The sequence below is a fragment of the Staurois parvus genome, unplaced genomic scaffold, assembly GCF_062004578.1.
Source record: "Staurois parvus isolate SC_StPar_1 unplaced genomic scaffold, SC_StPar_1.0 ptg000919l, whole genome shotgun sequence".
NCBI classification, from domain to species: Eukaryota; Metazoa; Chordata; class Amphibia; order Anura; family Ranidae; genus Staurois; species Staurois parvus.
The window spans coordinates 360,929-380,393 of NW_028318715.1; the positions used below are offsets into that span (position 1 = coordinate 360,929).

Genomic DNA, 19,465 nt, shown 5'->3' on the forward strand with positions numbered 1-19,465 from the left:
CTTAGTGAATTGTGCTCAGTGACCTATTTAGCTCAAGAGTTTTTTTCTTAACCTCAGAATTGAACCCTGTTGCCTACTTCTGAGAGCCCAAAGTGAGCTAGCTGCTCTGCTTGGTAGTTTTTTTCCTGCTCACTGGGGAAGACTGGCTAATTCTGAATTACAGGATGTCGATAACTGATTGAGATTTTGCTTTGTTTGACTTTGGCTTGAAATTACTCCAAGTGATAGCTATCATTTCATGCACAAACGTTTCTGTTGTTTTCCTGTGAACATGTACATTTGATCTCAATACAACCAAGATATCTTCTCCCTGTGCCTGCATGGGTTTCCGGGTACTCCAGTTTCCTCCCACACTCCAAAGACATGCTGGTAGGTTAATTGGATCCTGGCTAAATTGGCCCTAGTATGTGTATGTATGAATGTGAGTTAGGGACCTTAGCTTGTCCACCCCTTGAGGGTTAGAGACCGATGTGAATGTACAATATATAGGTAAAGCGCTGCGTAAATTGACGGTGCTATATAAGTACCTGAAATAAACAAATAAATATCAGTGCACTCTAAACTGTCTGTGAGTCTAATTTGTGGATGCAGCCAGAGGGTCCCTCTTACTGGAGGTTTAAAGTGGTCTCAACAGGGGTTGGACTTTTCAGAGTGGGGTCCGGCAAGACAGTGAACCCAAAAATTACTCAGCGACCCCTGAGGGGGTAGTGCTATATGTGTATGAAGGAAATTCACCAGGTTTTTGTCCAGCTGGAGTAGCCAGTGCAATATGATACGTTAATGATGGATCTATTTGGAACCTGTGTACCAGAGCTACAAAATGAGTGGCCATAGAGAAGTGGTGATAACAGAGCAATGTACAAAGATTTGGCACTTGTCACTGAATGTAAAAGGGATTAGATTGTTTGGGACGTGTATTAAAAATGAATAAATGAAAAATAATAAAGAATGTCTTATTGCAAGGAGTGGGTTACATAAAGACAAGGTAGGTCAATTGACACAGGAAATTGGCGAAGAATTGAAAAGTCCAAGCTGTGAAAAGATGGCGGTGAAAAGTAGCCATCAGGGAGGATTGGAAAGCAAACCCCTTTGGGAGCTGTAGCACCATGGAATAGTAAGCAGTGCTATGCTGTAAATATTAGTATTTATTCCATCTGCATGAACAGAGTTGATTACTAAGTGACACTATTTATACATATTTTATTTTGTAATACGTTAACTCTGAAAACGATTACATCATTATAATTTAATCATAAATAAAGGAAAAACCTTGTCTTTCAGCATCAAATGTGTTTTTAAATCAGAATTTAATTATATTTACAAAGTTTATTTGCAAATTTAAATGGTAAATATGGACTTGTTGATGTTACATAAAAATTTTAAGTCATCATATAAAATAGCAGTTGTCAGGTTACTCCTTGGTTTATATTTCCACTACATATAACCCTTTCCATTATATGCATGTATAGTCTTACATTGTGTATCCTATAACATATGACATAATATTATGTTTACATCATTTTACCATTTCAGTGAATTGTTATGTATTGCACTTCTTAACAAGCAACAAAATATACCTTTTTATTTGGCCTTCTAACAGTGGTACTGTGTATGCTTCCTTCTCACACAAGAAAATAGGCACAACCCATAATTTGCACCTACATGATTGAATGGGGGCCATAGACACCATCAGGATCATTAAATAAGAGTTCTTTTAACCAATTAGAATTTATTCTGCTATATTCAGAGCAATACAGTAATACATGTTGATTCATTGCTGTGGGCTGCTGCACTTAAAGCAATATTAAACCCTCGGTCTTTGAGGCACTTTCAACAGCTGATTTAATCACTTGCTGAGTATGCAATTTCTTTATCTTTTAGTCCTTGCCTATGTGCCTGCCAATGCTGGTACCAAGATCAGTGTTCCAGGTTTCCCGCTACAAGGTGACTCCTTTCTCATGCAGCATCACATGGAGACACTCTTGCATATATGGGACTAGAGTTGTGTCTCCCTACACTGTGTGCATCAATAGTGACATAGAGCCCCATAGTCCAGGATGGTAAGGCACATCCTCCTCCTTCATTACCCCCATTTCTTTCTAGGCTAACAGGCTGACTGGAGACTGCACTATCCACTGTTAACTATTTCCTGTGAAGACTGTAAGTTCAGGGAAGCAGCACTTAAAGAGCAGGCACCATCATCACTGAACGTTGCAAACTGAAAGTTCTGGGGTAAGAATTTTAACAAATAGTTTACTTACTTTAAGTTTATTTACTGTGCTCAATTTATTTTTTAGCTCAAATCTAAAAAATGCTGAGAGTTTGATACCACTTTAAGAATTAGCCCTTACAGTGGATCTGAACCCAAAAAGTAAAGATGTACTATCTGTATTGGGAACATTTCAAAATGTTAATTGTATATAAGCAGTACCAGGCAAATTTACTTTTTGTCTTGAATTCCTCCTGAAAATACCTGTGTAAATTCTGTGCCTAGGTATTATTGTACCTTGAGGTTTATGGCTGTGTATCTGAATTGTGAGGTGATCTAAGATAGGGGTTCCCAACTACTGGGCTGTGGATCACTGCTGGCTGCATCCTCCCTTCTTCCAGGCCTCCAGCCAGCTGCAAATCTTTTAATCTGCCACAGTGCCTCCTAATTTCCATAGTGCCCCCCAAGCTCATGTACTGGCCCATAATGCCTCCACAGTGCCCCACAATCTCACACACTGCCCTCCAGCCTCCTGAAGAGCCTCCAGCCCTCAATAGTGGCCCCAACCTCACACAGTGCCCCAGCCCCCTCCAGAAAACAATATTTTTGACTTTTTTCTATTAAACATGCCCAGCAAAAAAAATTAAAAATCTAATTTTGTTATAAATTTAGGCCAGAATGCATTCTGCTACATGTCTTTGCTAAACAAAATCCAAATGAATTGGTTCACGTGAAAGTTATAGCATTTACAAATGGCGGTATATATACTGGGATTTTTTTTTATTTTTTATTTTTACTAGTAATGGAGGCTATCAACTACTTATAGCAGGACTGCAGGATTGCAGTGATCGGTGCTAAAAAAAATCAAAACACTGTACTAAGGACACTGGGCAGGAAGGGGTTAAAATGAGGGGTGATCAAAGGGTTAATTGTGTGCTGGGTGTGTTTGTGCCTCACTGTAAGCCCATTGCTTTCTATGGCTGTGCTGTGCACAGCCATGCAAAGCACTGTGTACGAGTTGACAGGGAGGAGAACTGTTTTGTTTACAAATAGTTCTCCTCATTGTCAGAGATCCTCGGCAATCACTGGGCACCGGTGAGTAATCACTGGGCGGGACTAAGTGATTGACAGCCATGGCCATGAATGGCGGCGCGGGTTGGACATGCGTGCACCTCACGCACGCCCCCCACCCGGTAATATATACCTGATTTTATGCACCTGTGCCACTCTGTAGCAATATTTCTGCTATAGGGCAGTCGGGAAGCGGTTAAGACACTGTATCACTGATCACTAGTCTCACAAGATTTGGAGTGATTTGGAGTGAGGTTAGCCAAAGCTGCGCTGCACACTTTTCTCCATGCTGGAGAGGAAGCTGTACCTGATGACCTGCAATGCAAGTTCCACTTCATTCATTCTGTGGATCTGTGCTTCCTCCATTTCACCTGCTTCTTCTTGATATCTTGATAACTACCCCAGTTATCAGATCACCAATCATAGGGGGAAGAGAAAGGGGGGCAGATTTGACATGAAGAAGCAAAGCTCTGCTGTTCTGTCTCAACTGCCACCATTTGCACTAACATACCTCTACAGATGTTGATTGGAACAGTATGGTTACATGCTGATTCCACGGAATCCACAGACAGTCTAACTTTCCGATACCAAGCAGAAGGTGAATCCAACGTAGTTTTACTTCACAAAATATAGCATAGAGAATCTTATTCCAGTCTTTTGATCTGTAAGAAGACTGACTTTCCCAGCCTAGTCTCTACACTAAACAGAAACTATCTGAGGAACATGAGAAAAGCATGAGTGCCAAGCTAAAGACTATACTAACTAGGTCTAAACAAGAGGGGATGCAAGGAATATACCAAATCACATAATAAACAAGTTGCAATGGTGCTAAACTACCACTCGATATCAGTTTATACAGAACTTAAAGAGTTTCTAATTGCAGTGTTTATTTAATTAAAATAATAAACATCTATTTACCTGCTCTGTGCAATGGTAGTGCAGAGAGCGAGCTGAACCTTTTCTTCTGGGGTCCCCTGTCGGCATTGTCTGCTCCTTCTCTTCTGTGTCTGCCCCATAGCAAACAGCTTGCTATGGGGGCAGACGTGCAGGCATGATCCCCGATCTGGGCTGTGTGTGTCCATAGATAGACACAGTGCATCTCTGCCCCACCTGCATCTCCCTCCTCACAACACTTGATTGACAGCAGCAGGAACACCTCAGTCCCTGTGAGTAGATGAGAGACAAGAGTTTTTGATGGACACAGCAATGGATCGAGAGAGGACTCAGGCATGTAGTTAGGAAGGCGAGGGAGCACAGCAAGTTGTAAAACATTTTTTACCTTAATGCAGGGAATGTATTAAGTTAAATTTTTTAGCTTTAGAACCAGCAAGAAATATATGCTCCCCCAGCCCCCCGAAAGCAGAGAGCATGAGATATTCCAACCAAGCCAATAGTAAATACCTTCAATGGCAATGGTTAAGTAATCCACTGGGAGCACAATGGTGTCTTTTTTGGAGGAGGTATGTGCTGCTTAGTGGATTACTTAGCCATTGCCAGTGAAGGTATTTACTGCTTGGCTGGAACACCTTCCTGGGCAAATATTTATTACTCTCCCTGCTTACGTGGAGTTGGCTCTATGGTATAAGGATCCTGATAATCTTACTGTGTGCAGTGTTTTTTCACAGAGCAGCCTGAACCCTCCTCTTCTCGGGTCCCCCGCAGGCTCTCCTGGCTCCTCCTGTCTGTCAGGTGCCCCCACAGCAAGCAGCTTGCTATGAGGGCACCCGCTGCTCCATGTGTCCATTCACACATGGAGCTACAGCTTGGCCGCGCCCCTCTCTCTCCTCATTGGCTGACTGGCTGTGAGTGACAGCAGCAAGAGCCAAAGGCTCCAGCTTGCTGTCTCAACCAATGAGGAGGCAGAGACCTGGGACAGCTGCGGCTGTCATTCACATCGCTGGATCGTGATGAGACTCAGGTAGGTATTGAGGGGGCTGGGGGGGGGGGGCTGCTGCACACAAAAGGGTTTTTACCTTCATGTATAGAATGCATGAAGGTAAAAAACCTTCAGCCTTTACAACCACTGTAAGGGTTTTCCTGTCTTCAGCATCAGAGATAGAAAGGCTTGATTTGCTTTTCACCCCCTTTCAAGATAAGAGAAAAATTGTATCAACATGCGCAACAGACATGAATCACAAGGAAGAGACCTTCTTGTGAATCGCGTTGATCCACTTTATGCCTTTTGGAATATGGCTGTATAAATATCTGTGCATGTGATATATGAAATTTGATGCCTTTTTATGCTCTGCTTTGATTATTTTTTATATATTGTACGAGGGATCAAAACATTTGGAGACTAGTTTTGTAACACGGCAGCACAAGCCTGCACAAACAGTCACAGTGAGCACCGACCTTCATAAGTCAGTGTGCTGAAAGACATCGTCCTGTGTACATCGGGAGCTGTGCAACTGGTGCTATTCTGACCACGTGCGTTACCATGTCTGCTATTTCATAATGGAGAGGTTTGAACAAAGAGTAAAGGTAAAATTCTATGCAGGGGTGGACTGGCCGTTTGGAAACTCGGGCACTGCCCAAGGGCCCGGGGTCAGTAGGGGGCCCAATGAGATGCCCCTGGTACCTTTTTCATAGGCTTTTTTGAGTTTGGGCAAGGACATAGGGGCCCCCTGATCCCCTATTGCCCGGGTCCCTGATGAGTTGTCAGTCCGCCCCTGATTCAGTGTGACACCTGTTCTCCCAATGTTGTGGATTGTTCTCTGGCAATCATCATGCATGAGCTGCTGAATGGTTTCGATATATTCGGGGGTTGAGCTCCTTGAAGGTCCCCCTGATCTCTTGTCATTTTCCACTGATGTTCTTCTCCTCTTGAAGTGTGCATGGCACTTGAAACTTCTCAAACGACTCATTGCAACATCGCCGTAAACTTGCCAAATCATGTCAAACGTCTATGTGGCAGATTTGCCCAGTTACACACAGAATTTCATATTTACTCTTTGTTCTAACTTGCTGTCCATGATGAAATAGCAGACGTGGTAATGCGTGTTGTCGGAATAGCACCAGTTGCACAGCTCCTGATGTACACAGGACAATGTCTTTTGGCACACTGACTTATGAAGGTTGGTGCTCCCTGACTGTGCGTGCAGCCTTGTGCTGCCATCTGTTGCTGTATTACACAACTAGTCTCAAAACTTTTTGACACCACCTCATATGTGCTCTCTTTGGAGGTACATTTAAAGTCCCATTGTTCTTTCTCAACTCATGCTCTCTACTTTCAGGGGGCTGGGGGAGTATATATTTCTTGCTGGTATAAGGATAGGTAGGGTGCCCCAGAGTGACAAATTGGTATGTAGAATTTGGAAGGTCTCACCATCTTTAATACCAACACATGTTATTGCAGTAAAATCACAATAGTTGGGACACAACTCTTGCCTTTACTAAGACTGCTGCCTCCACACAAACCAAGTTCAGAATAAGGCATGGCAAGTCAAAAACGGGGAAAAGATCAACGGCGGGGAAAGTATTTGTAATAATGCTGACTAGGTATTTGTCCTGTTCTTGCATTATTTGAACAGCTTTCACAATTCAGGTCCTCTTTAATAATAAGAACCCTTTATTGAATAAATCTGCTTACTGTATGGTCCACCAAAAGGTAGTTGCTCTTTAAAAAAGATTTAAAAGCACAGACATAAACAATTGCATGAGCAGAGAGCGGATGTGTCTCCACAATTATTTTTAACATTTAAGTTACAGCACCAACATAAACACATAGTTATGTCTGTCTATGAACCCAGCAAGCAGCACTCATAGGTGAATCCTTGTGGATGCTCTCAGATTAGATAAAGCAGAATTCCAGCGATACAAGATAAAAGAACTGAAAAACTAGGGGAAAAAAAACAGCTTTTGCTGCAATACTCACCTTTAGTCCAGCACTGTCTGCTTATCCTCTAGATCAGGGGTCTTAAACTACGGCCCGTGAGCTGGATGTGGCCCTTTGCTTGTCTTTATCTGGCCCTTGGAGCACTATTCTTTCTACTGATAAGAGGCACTATTCTTTCAACTGACATCAAATACAGGGCGCTATTCCTCCCACTGACCCCAGAGATGGGAAACTATTCCTGCCACTGTGCCACTGACAACAGCAATGGTGCATCATTTCTCCCACCTATACTAATGATGGGGCACCATTCCACCCACTGACACCAATGATGGGGCACCATTCCTCCCACTGACACCAATGATGGGGCACTATTCCTCCAACTGACACCAATGATGGGACACCATTCCTCCCACTGATACCAGTGATGGGGCACCATTCCTCCAACTGACACCAATGATGGGGCACTATTCCTCCAACTGACACCAATGATGGGGCACTATTCCTCCCACTGACACCAATGATGGGGCACCATTCCTCCAACTGACACCAATGATAGGGGCACTATTCCTCCCCCTGATACCAATGATGGGGCACTATTCCCCCACTGATACCAATTATGGGGCACTATTCCACCCACTGACACCAATGATGGGGCACCATTCCTCCCACTGATACCAATGATGGGGCACTATTCCTCCCACTGACACAAATGATGAGGCACTATTCCTCCCACTGATACCAATAATGGGGCACCATTCCTCCCACTGGCACCAATGATGGGGCACTATTCTTCCCACTGATACCAATGATGGGACATTATTCCTCCCACTGATACCAATGATGGGGCACTATTCCTCCCACTGATACCAATGATGGGACATTATTCCTCCCACTGATACCAATGATGGGGCTCTATTCCTCCCACTGATACCAATGATAGGGCACTATTCCCCCCACTGACACCAATGATGGGGCACTATTCCTCCCACTGATACCAATGATAGGGCACTATTCCTCCCACTGATACCAATGATGGGGCACTATTCTTCCCACTGATACCAATGATGGGACATTATTCCTCCCACTGATACCAATGATAGGGCACTATTCCTCCCACTGATACCAATGATGGGGCACTATTCTTCCCACTGATACCAATGATGGGACATTATTCCTCCCACTGACACTAATGATGGATCACTATTCCTCCCACTAATACCAATGATGGAGCACTATTCCTCCCACTGACACCAACAATGGGGCATCATTCCTCCCATTGACACCAATGACGGGCACTATTCCTCTCACCAATACCAATGATGGGGCACTATTAATCCCACTGAACAACAAGCCTATGGCATTGTTTACTCCCAGATAAGATTTTTTTAAAGTTACTACCAAGGCATTTTTTGTTACTCCCACTAACCACAGTCCAGCCCCCCTGAAGTTGAAGGGCACTAAACTGGTCCTTTGTTTTGAAAGTTTGGAGACCCCTGCTCTAGACGTCACTTCTCATGTGTGCTAAACAGGGGCGGACTGACCATTTGGAAACTCGGGCACTGCCCGAGGGCCCGCGTTGATCCACTTTATGCCTTTTGGAATATGGCTGTATAAATATCTGTGCATGTGATATATGAAATTTGATGCCTTTTTATGCTCTGCTTTGATTATTTTTTATATATTGTACGAGGGATCAAAACATTTGGAGACTAGTTTTGTAACACGGCAGCACAAGCCTGCACAAACAGTCACAGTGAGCACCGACCTTCATAAGTCAGTGTGCTGAAAGACATCGTCCTGTGTACATCGGGAGCTGTGCAACTGGTGCTATTCTGACCACGTGCGTTACCATGTCTGCTATTTCATAATGGAGAGGTTTGAACAAAGAGTAAAGGTAAAATTCTATGCAGGGGTGGACTGGCCGTTTGGAAACTCGGGCACTGCCCAAGGGCCCGGGGTCAGTAGGGGGCCCCATGAGATGCCCCTGGTACCTTTTTCATAGGCTTTTTTGAGTTTGGGCAAGGACACAGGGGCCCCATGATCCCCTATTGCCCGGGGGCCCCATGAGTTGTCAGCCTAAATAATTGCCAACATCTTAGAAACAACCAGAGGAAGAACATTTTAATGACCTTGGAATTCTTGTGGGTACATCTTCTGAGCCCTCACTAAAATACTTGCTTTGGGTGCAGCTGACATTTGAGTTTGCTGATCCGAATGACCATAAATGACATTTCCATCTTATTTAGATGTAATCCAACCTATCCATGGCTACCAGAATAAATGATTTTGTAATCGATTTATGCATATCAAATGTATTGTCCTCATTCCAAAAATGGGAAATGCTTTATCATATGAGTACTAAAAATTATAAATTCTATTTTTACAACTTGAAATCCACTAACTATAATGATTTATAAGACTTCTATCTTTTCAGTACCTCTGTATACATTTTATTACACCTCCATCAGTTTGTATAACCTTTTTTTTCTAGGTATTATCTAACTTCCCTGTTAGTTCTGTCTCCCGCACATCTTGTTTATGCGACCCTTATAAATCATCTTGTTAGTATTTCCTTGCTCCTATGTTCATATGGTGGGCTGGGTTTGAAATGAGTTGTAGCATGTGACATCAGACAGGTTTAGGCAGTCTGTTTATGTATGACAGAAGAGGGCTTCTGGCATATACTGATCCACTGAGTGAAACAGCAAGTCAGATTCAGGGACTGGAACAACCTCATAGCATAGCACTAAGCCTACTCTTTATAGGGAACACTCCAGGTATGCAATGAAGTGACACCTTCCATAGGACAGTGCATGATCATTTCCAAAGGTAAGTTACTTTACGACATAATAATGATTACAGGTACTTTAGAAACATAAGACATCTAACAATATTTGTATTCCTCAAATGTACATGGTGTTTCATGCATTTCAGGCAGAATTCAGAGAATGTTTCCAATTACTGCAGCTTGTTTGAATTTGGAAACTCAGACTGGTATAATGCTGAATTCCTAGGAATATAGTTTACTAAAGTAAAGTAACTATTGTGATTATGGCATAGAATGTATTTTTGCAAGCAAGAAATCAGTACATGAAGGCAAATGTTGGCAAATACTGGATTCCTATTTTCTAGTTTGAACTATTACTTTGATTTATTCGAAATTCTTTGTAGTAAGTGATAATGGAATGGTATAAAGTGAGTTTTTCATTCACTTTCTATACTATGTTTGAAGAGTAAAGAAGTCAATGAATGATTGCTTTTAAAGTGGAACTACACTGCACCTGAGCAACACAAATCAAAAACTACATTTAATGAATTTTTAATATGCTGTGCAGCACAGTGGCTAAATGGTTAGCACTTCCGCCTGGCAGTACTAGGGTTGTTGGTTTGAATCCCAACCACGGCACCACCTGCCTGGAGTTTGCATGTTCTCCCTGTGCCTGCGTGGGTTTCCTCCAGGTACTCCAGTTTCCTCGCACACTCCAAAGATATGCTGGTAGGTTAATTGGCTCTTGCCTAAATTGGCCCTAGTATGTGTATGTATGAATGTAAGTTAGGGACCTTAGATTGCATGCCCCTTGATGGTTAGGGACTGATGTGAATGTACAATATATATGTGAAGCACTGCGTAAATTGACAGTGCTATATAAGTACCTGAAATAAATAGATAATAAATAATATGCAAAGCAAACCCCAACAAAAGGGATAACAGGCTCATGGTGTGGCAGTCCATGTATGTTTGATGAGTTCCAAATGGGCAGGATGAAGGGTAGTCCAGTAGGCACTAAGGGCAAGCTACGAAGGAGCGAAGCACAACTCTGCAGAAGGGAAACAAAGAAACACAGAGCCTCTAAGTGTGTACTTGCTGTGTTTCTTTGTTTGAACCCCAACCCTAACCCCCACCATCCATTAACCACTTGCCCTCCAGAGGCCATTTTCCTGACGGCGCCGCGTTACTTTAACTGACAGTTGTGCGGTCATGCAACGCTGCACCCACATTACATTTATGTCCCTTTTTCCCCACAAATAGAGCTTTCTTTTGGTGGTATTTGCTCTCCTGTGCGGTTTTTATTTTTTGCGCTATAAACAAAACAAAATCACAATTTTGAGAAAAAAACAATATTTTTTACTTTTTGCTATTAAACATGACCAGTAAAAAATAAAAAAAAATCAAATTTCGTCATAAATTTACACCAAAATGTATTTTGCTACATGTCTTTGCTCAAAAAAAAAATCCCAGTATGTGTAACTTAATTGGTTTACATGAAAGCTATAGCATTTACAAATGGCGGTATAAATACTGGCATTTTTTTTCTACTACCCCCCCCTTCCTGACCAGGCAATTTTTTGTGTTGCAGCGCTGCGTTATTTAACAACAATTGCTCAGTCATGCAACACTGCACCCAAATGAAATTTATGTCCTTTTTTCCCACAAATAGAGCTTTCTTTCTGTGGTATTTGATCACCTATGCGGTTTTAATTTTTTGCACTATAAACAATTTTGAGAAAAAAAAACAATATTTTTGACTTTTTGAAAGTAACCACTAGCCTACCGAGCACTTATACCCCCTTCCTGCCCAGGCCAATTTCCAGCTTTCAGCACTGTTGCACTTTGAATGACAATTGCGCGATCATGCAACACTGTGCCCATATGACATTTTTATCATTTTTTTGTGACAGATAGAGATTTTTTTTGGTGGTATTTAATCACCTCTGGGTTTTTTATTTTTTCTTAAACAAACCAAAAACAACTGAAAATTAAAAAAAAAAAAATTTTTCTTACATTTTGTTATAAAATTTTGTAAATAAGTGACTTTTCTCCTTCACTGATATGCACTAATGAGGCTGCACTGATGGGCACTGATAGGCTGCACTGATGGACACTGATAGGTGGCACTGATGGGCACTGATGAGGAGGCACTGGTAGGTGGCACTGATGGGCATTGACAAGCATCACTGATGGGCACTGAAAGGCAGCACTCATATATGGCACTGATAGGTGGCACTGATAGGTGGCACTAACTGGCACTTATAGGCGACACTGACTGGCACTATTAGGTGGCACTGACTGTTTATTGTTTGACATGCATGTTGTTTTCCCTGTCATTTATTCACACATAGCTTTATTATTATTAATTAATCAGCTTACCCTGAAGAAGTCACGTGACCGCTGAGAATACAATAAAATGAAATAAATGAATACATATTAAATGAAAAATTAACAGTCAAAGGCAGTCCCAATTCTATGCAGTGGATAAATAGTAAATCTTCATAAGTTACAGTAAACACCCGGCTGAGACTTCCAACAAGTCCGATAGGTGTACAAATAAAGTTCAAACAAAAGTCAAATGTGCAGAAAATTCTTAAATCCACAAGTGTTTTAAATGTGATCTGCAGAAGTGAACACCCTTAGTGATCCTCCACCAGCTAATGTGCACGTTCACCTCAAATCTAGATCTATAGGGAATACAGGTCAAATGCGTTTTGTGACAGATGGATATTGAACCAACTCCCATCAATTCCTGTGATGTACTGGCTCCTTCTCCGATACCACATCAAATAAATAATAAGGGACTTCCCATAGTGTAGTAAGTTCAATTTTAATGAATAAAAACTAAGTAAAACATACTCAACTTCTAATACAGGCCAGCAGACCCATAATAGCATTCTAAGTACATATGAAGATCTGTACCAAGATGGCGGCTGCCGTTCAAACAGGAAATTATGTTACCAAACTTCCGTCCTTTTTATCTATATATAGTACATTCACATCAGTCCTTGCCCTCAAGAAGCTTACAATCTAAGGTCCCTAACTCACATACTAGGGCCAAATTAGGCAGGAGCCAATATTCTACCAGCATGTCTTTGTAGCATGGGAGGAAACCCACACAGGCACAGGAAAAATAGCAAACTCCAGACAAGTAGTTCCATGGTTGGGACTTGAAGTTAGAACCTTAGTACTGCTAGGCAGAAGTGCTAACCGCTTAGCCACTGTGCTTCCTTTAATGCTAACACACACTTGTTTAAACTTTTTTTTTCCCCCAAACTCTACATCTCAAATATCTTGTCAGCGTTTAGCTGAGGAGACATGCAGGGAATGTAGGAGACATGCAGGAGGACTGTGTTAGGTCCATGGAATTGATTTCACAGTGCTGGCTGGGCTACAGCAGAAGCTTCATGCACAGATAACTATATTATTATATCTATCTATAGCATCATTATTATTATTATTGTTATTATTATTATATATATATATCTGTAGTACTCAGTTGCTATGGAGCAAGGGAGTGAAAGGACGGGTTCCAACCATACCTGGAACTTGTCTGTCAAAATGGCCCAAGATTCTGTCATAACAAGAGGGTTTGGAGGCTGCTGCAAATATGTACAGGCACCTCTAGGTGTACTTGCTACATAACATGCATCATCCTCTCAACGCCAACAGAGTCTCTTGCATTAAATGCTTGTCTAAAAGAAATATTTGTTTAAAAAAATTATTAGTTTATCAATAGGTATGAGTGGTGAAATTATAGAAATTTTCTCCAAAGTATTTCTTCAAAACTGCGCCTAAGGTGAACTCTGCTTTTGGTCATTCCTCCAGGAATGAGAAATTTCATTTAGCACATTTTAGGTAAACAGGTGCTGGAAACAAATTTTGCAAAACTTTCACTGAAGACGTGGTTATTCATTAACAGAGCTATCAATGATGCCAGTAACTAAGCAGCTATAATGGCAATGAAAATGCTGCAGGTATTTCACTGCAGAAGGAAGAAGAAGGAAGAGCATTGTTACCCTTATGCAGGCCATAGATGGGTCGAAAATCAGCCGATTTTCAGATCGTTAGTGGTTTAATTGTTCAGCCGTTTTTCGGTATTTTTGCAGATTTTTTTTATCGGTAAAGTTGGAAAAAGATTGGCCGATTTTGCCGATCGGCCGATTTTCGCAGCAATTATGGGCAAATCGTACGATCTTTTTACCGATAAAAAATCTGCGCATGAGCAGTGACCTGCAAGAGGAAGACAAAAAGAAGAAAGAAGAAGAGGATGAAGAAGAAGAGGATGAAGAAGAGGAGGAAGAAGAAGAGGATGAAGAAGGAGAGGATGAAGAAGAAGAGGAAGAAGAAGAAGAGGATGAAGAAGAGGATGAAAAAGAAGAAGAGGATGAGGAAGAGGAAGAAGAAGAAGAAGAGGAAGAAGAAGAAGAAGAAGAAGAGGAAGAAGAGGAAGAAGAAGAAGAATTCCAGCAAAAAGTGTCCCTGCAAAGAGCTCCGCTCCGAAACAAATAGATACATTGTTGCAACCGCTATAAATGTCAAAGCAATAGCAAGAAATAGCGGAGCTCTTTGCAGGGACACTTTTTGCTGGCTGTAGACGGGATGAAATCGGCCGATTTTTTTTTACCATTCCTGGTAACGTCGGCCGCTTGAACGACCGATTTTTCATTTTTTTAACCATTAGCTGCCCGGCCAATGGCCGTTTGGCGGCTTGAAAAGCGCTGCAGCTTTCCGGGTGCACGCCATTTGGCGTGCTCCAGCACATGCGCGGTTTGCGCGGTTGCAGAGCGACGCAGCAGTGTGATCTGTCACCGCCCGTGCACCTCGGACACGGCCGATGACAGATCCGAGTACCGGCCCCCGTTGCCGGTACCATGTGACCTGCTGTGACCAATCACAGCAGGTCACATGACAGTTGTATACAATGGATGGCTTCATTCATGATGCCATCCATTGTATACTAGTGCCTAGCTGTGAATGGTCACAGCTAATCACATGCACATGTCATGTGATTAGCTGTGACCAAATCACAGCTAAGCACAAAAAAAAAAAAAAGCTGAATGAATCGATTTCATTCAGGTAAATGCTTGCTTATAGCAAAGTAATTCTTTGCTATAAGCAAATTGTGTAAAAAAAAAAAAAATACTGATCACTTCCCCAAAGTAGTACAGTGTTACTATGGTAACATTGTACTATTTTGGTCATAGTAAAATATGAAAAAAAATCTTAAAAAAAATTAAAAAAATGTAATAAAAAATTAAATATAATAAAAAAATAAAAAAAATATATATATATTTTTTTTCATACTGTCACCAGTCAGTGTCGCTGTTCACCGCCATGCCAGTTATATGATGACGCTGTACTGCACTGGTGACAGTATGTAAAAAAAAAAATAGTGAAAATAATTTTTTTAATTTTTTCATTTTCCGAAAAATTATGACAAAAAAATACAACTTCAAAAAACTCGCCATTCCTCTTATGAAGTACGTCGGACTGTCTACTCTGCAAAAAGGGGTCATTTGGGGGATATCTGTACTGTTCTGACATTCTTGGACCTCAAGATATTAGATTGGCTGTCAGTACTTCAGGATTGATCAATATTCAGATCTATACCATAGTTTGTGAACTCTATAACTTTCCTACAAACTAAATAATACATCCTAATTTGGGTTATTTTCACCAAAGACATGTAGCAGAATACATCTCGGCCTAAATTTATGAAGAACAATTATTTATTTGTAAACTTTTATAACAGAAACAAAAAAAAATGTGTTTTTTTTTCAAAATTTTTGGTCTTTTTTTGTTAATTTAGCAAAAAATAAAAACCCCAGCGGTGATTAAATACCACCAAAAGAAAGCTCTAGTTGTGTGAAGAAAATGATCAAATTTTAGTTTGGGTACAATGTTGCATGACCGCGCAATTGTCATTCAAAGTGTGAGAGCGCTGAAACCTGAAAACTGGCCTGGGCAGGAAGGTGTAAAATTGCACGGTATTGAAACGGTTAAAGAAAAATCGGCCGGTTTTCTCCCCATCTATGGCCTGCATTAGGCTGCATTTACACTTGAGCGTTTTGTACCTTGAAGCTCAAAATCAGTTGTTCTCTATGGTGCCTGTTTGTGCGATCTTAGTACAATTACATGCAGTACAAAAAAATCTGATTTTTTCTGTCCGTTTTTGGAAAATAGTTATTCCAATTTTTGCAAATTCTGAGAAAGTGTCTGTATTTACCTCAAAAGACCACTTCAAGGTTCTACATTTTTTAATTAACTCTGAAAGGCCCTCAAGTGTGACAATGTCGACCAATGGCCAGATGTCCCGAAAGACAGAGGTAGAAGTGATAAATGGCCCAGATGAGATGAAAGGGTGAATAGTACTGACCTCTCACCCTCAACAATAAATCAATATAGAATGAGGGTAAGGCCTTTTAATTTCTAGAGTTCCTCAGCCTGTAAAATATGCAAACATTGGCAGGTTTTAGTGAACATGAAGTTCCAAAAGAGAATTGATGGTTGCACTTTCATCTGTGCTTTACCTTAGGCAATCAGAGTTTGTTCACTTCAGTGACTATAAATCATAGGACTATTGTAAAAAAAAACTTCATTAACTTGTAATATTCTATTGCACCACTCATTTACTTAATAAAAACTCAGTTATTACTTAGAGGTTTAAGAAAAAGTTATTACTTAGAGGTGATTTAAAACAATACATCCCTATCTACTGGCAATTTCTGAGCCTCTTGTTTTGTTGAAAAAACTTATCAGATGTTAATAAACCAAGAATTGAAAATACATTTTTATTCAACAATGAACATTTACTGTTGGAATTTAGTCTGTAAATGACCGTGCTGAAATGGTAATAATCTTGATAGTTCCAGTTCCTGTTTTTTTCCCTTTGAAAGACATAATGGTATAACGTGTTTATTTCTATTTTAGATCACTTGAACCCGGAAGATGAAACCTACTTGGAGATTACACGTTTTTGCATTTGCAGTATTTATACACTTAGTAAAGGGACAAGTGAGTGAAGAAGATGCTCAAGCAGGTATGTTTCATATTTGTATATACAATATATTTAGACACAAAAACTGTTATATAAACTGATAAATGCAGCTCAAAGTGGCACTGGTGCAAAGTATCCTCTGCTTGAGATAAAATGTACAGTTGCAAGAAAAAGTATGTGAACCCCTTGGGATTACATGGTGTTTTGCATGAATTGGGCATAAAATGTGCTCTGAACGTCATCTAAGTCACAACAATAGAAGAACACAGTCTGCTGAACATAATACTACACAAACATTAGATGTTGCCATGGTTTAATGGCACATAACATGTAAACGTTCACAGTGCAGGGAGGAAAAAGTATGTGAACCTTTGGACTTAATAACTGGTTGACCCTCCTTTGGCAGCAATAACCTCAACCAAACGTTTCCTGTAGTTGCAGATCAGATCTGCACAATGATCTGGAGTCATTTTGGACCACTCCTCTTCACAAAACTGTTTCAGTGTAGCAATATTCTTGGGATGTCTTGTGTGAATCGCTCTCTTAAGGTCATGCCACAGCATTTCAATCGGGTTGAGGTCAGGACTCTGACTGGGCCACTCCAGAAGGCGTATTCTGTGCTGTTGCAGCCATTGTTTTGTTGAATTACTTGTATGCTTTGGGTCATTGTCCTGTTGCAAAACCCATCCTCTGCGGAGCTTCAGTCGGCGGACAGATGGTCATACGTTTTCCTGCAAAATGTCTTGATAGACTCTGGAATTCATTTTCCCATCAATGACAACAATCCGTCCAGGCCCTGAGGCAGCAAAGCAGCCCCAAACCATGATGCTCCCTCCGCCATGTTTTACAGTGGGGATGAGGTTTTGATGTTGGTGTGCTGTGCCTTTTTTTCTCCACACATAGTGTTGTGTGTTCTTCCCAAACAACTCAATCTTGGTTTCATCTGTCCACAGTATATTTTGCCAGTAGTGCTGTGGAACATCCAGGTGCTCTTTTGCAAACTTCAAACGTGCTGCAATATTCTTTTTGGACAGCGATGGCTTTCTCCGTGGTGTCCTCCCATGTACTCCAGTCTTGTTTAATGTTTTCCTTATTGTAGATTTGTCAACAAAAATGTTAGCATGTGCCAGAGATTTCTGTAGGTCTTTAGCTGACACTCTGGGATTCTTCTTTACCTCATGCAGCATTCTGCGCTGTGCTCTTGCAGTCATTTTTACAGGACGACCACGCCTAGGGAGAGTAGCAACAGTGCTAAACTTTCTCTATTTGTAGACAGTCTGTCTTACCATGGACACATGAACATCAAGGCTTTTGGAGATACTTTTTTAACCCTTTCCAGCTTCATGCAAGTCAACAATTCTTGATCGTAGGTCTTCTAAGAGCTCTTTTCTGCGAGGCATGGTTCACATCAGACATTGCTTCTTGAAACCAGTAAACCCAAAACAGGGGTGTGTTTTTTAAGGGCAGGAAAGCTGTCAGCAACACATCCAATATCATCACACTGATTGGAGTCAAGGTTGACTCACTCCTGGCTCCAAATAGCTCTGGGAGAAGTCATTAAGCTAGGGCCTCACATACTTTTTCCTCCCTGCACTGTGAATGTTTACATGTTATGTGCAATTAAACCATGGCAACATCTAATGTTTGTGTAGTATTATGTTCAGTAGATGACGTTCAGAGCACATTTTATGCCCAATTCATGCACAACTCCACATAATCCCAAGGGGTTCACATACTTTTTCTTGCAACTGTAGAAGTTTCCCATGGTGCAACCAATGTGACTTAGTAATTACTAAGTAACAATGTATAGATGCAATGTAAAGTTCTGTAATGTTGATAATTTTTCTGTCATATCCCTTTTGTTATAATATGTTAGAGCTGCTTCTCAGCTGCACCCAAGAGACTGTCATATGCATTCTTATGCTGGTACCCTTGTCATAGCCCTAATTAAAGAGTTAAAAAGAAAAGCAACTCAAGAGCTCTAAAAACAAATCATGATATGAAAACACTTATTTTTTTTTTTTTAGAACAAAACTATACAAAGAGATCATAGGAGGATATGTTTGTGTTTTAAGTGGCCCAGATGCTACCAATTATGCCACGTTATGGCAGACTAATGTTCAAAAAGGGATTTTGTGGGGTACATTTACGTAGAAGTGGTTCTTGAAATAAGCATACTTGCCAGTATATTTATAAATTACATAGTGATAAAAAATATTTTTTGCTTTCAATAGTTTTTATTCAGAATTGTTCACAGAACAAGTAAAGTTGATATGTGGTAATCAGCAAGTGCAACATTGTAGAGCCAAAGAGACAAGTACATTGTCAAGTCATCCATACAAAATCCAATCCTCATGCTGGGAGTATAATTGTCAAAAATAGTGAGTTTAGATGAGAGTGAATACTGACCATGGGCCAAAGTGAAGAGCAAGGAGAGAATAGAAGACAGGAGAAAGTAGAGGGAAAAGGGAAGGAATTTGCAGTGTTCTGTCTTGTAGCAATTAGAAAAGTAAGATTTCTAGACCAAACAGGTCTGAATCCAGGGATTCCTAGTTTCTACAAAAAGTTGCTGCTTTTTTT

At 40.8% G+C, this 19,465-nt stretch overlaps 1 protein-coding gene across 1 annotated transcript in view; it reads left to right on the forward strand.

The window, feature by feature from the left end:
- The first annotated feature begins 9,789 nt into the window (after positions 1–9,789).
- The window catches only part of LOC149442043 (collagen alpha-1(XXI) chain-like), a 68,859-nt gene continuing 59,183 nt past the window's right edge, over positions 9,790–19,465 (forward strand). The window contains exons 1-2 of the mRNA XM_089656577.1: positions 9,790–9,944; positions 16,819–16,927. Coding sequence (XP_089512703.1) covers positions 16,837–16,927 — 91 coding nt within the window. The 5' untranslated portion in view covers positions 9,790–9,944; positions 16,819–16,836. The remainder of the gene's footprint in view (positions 9,945–16,818; positions 16,928–19,465) is intronic.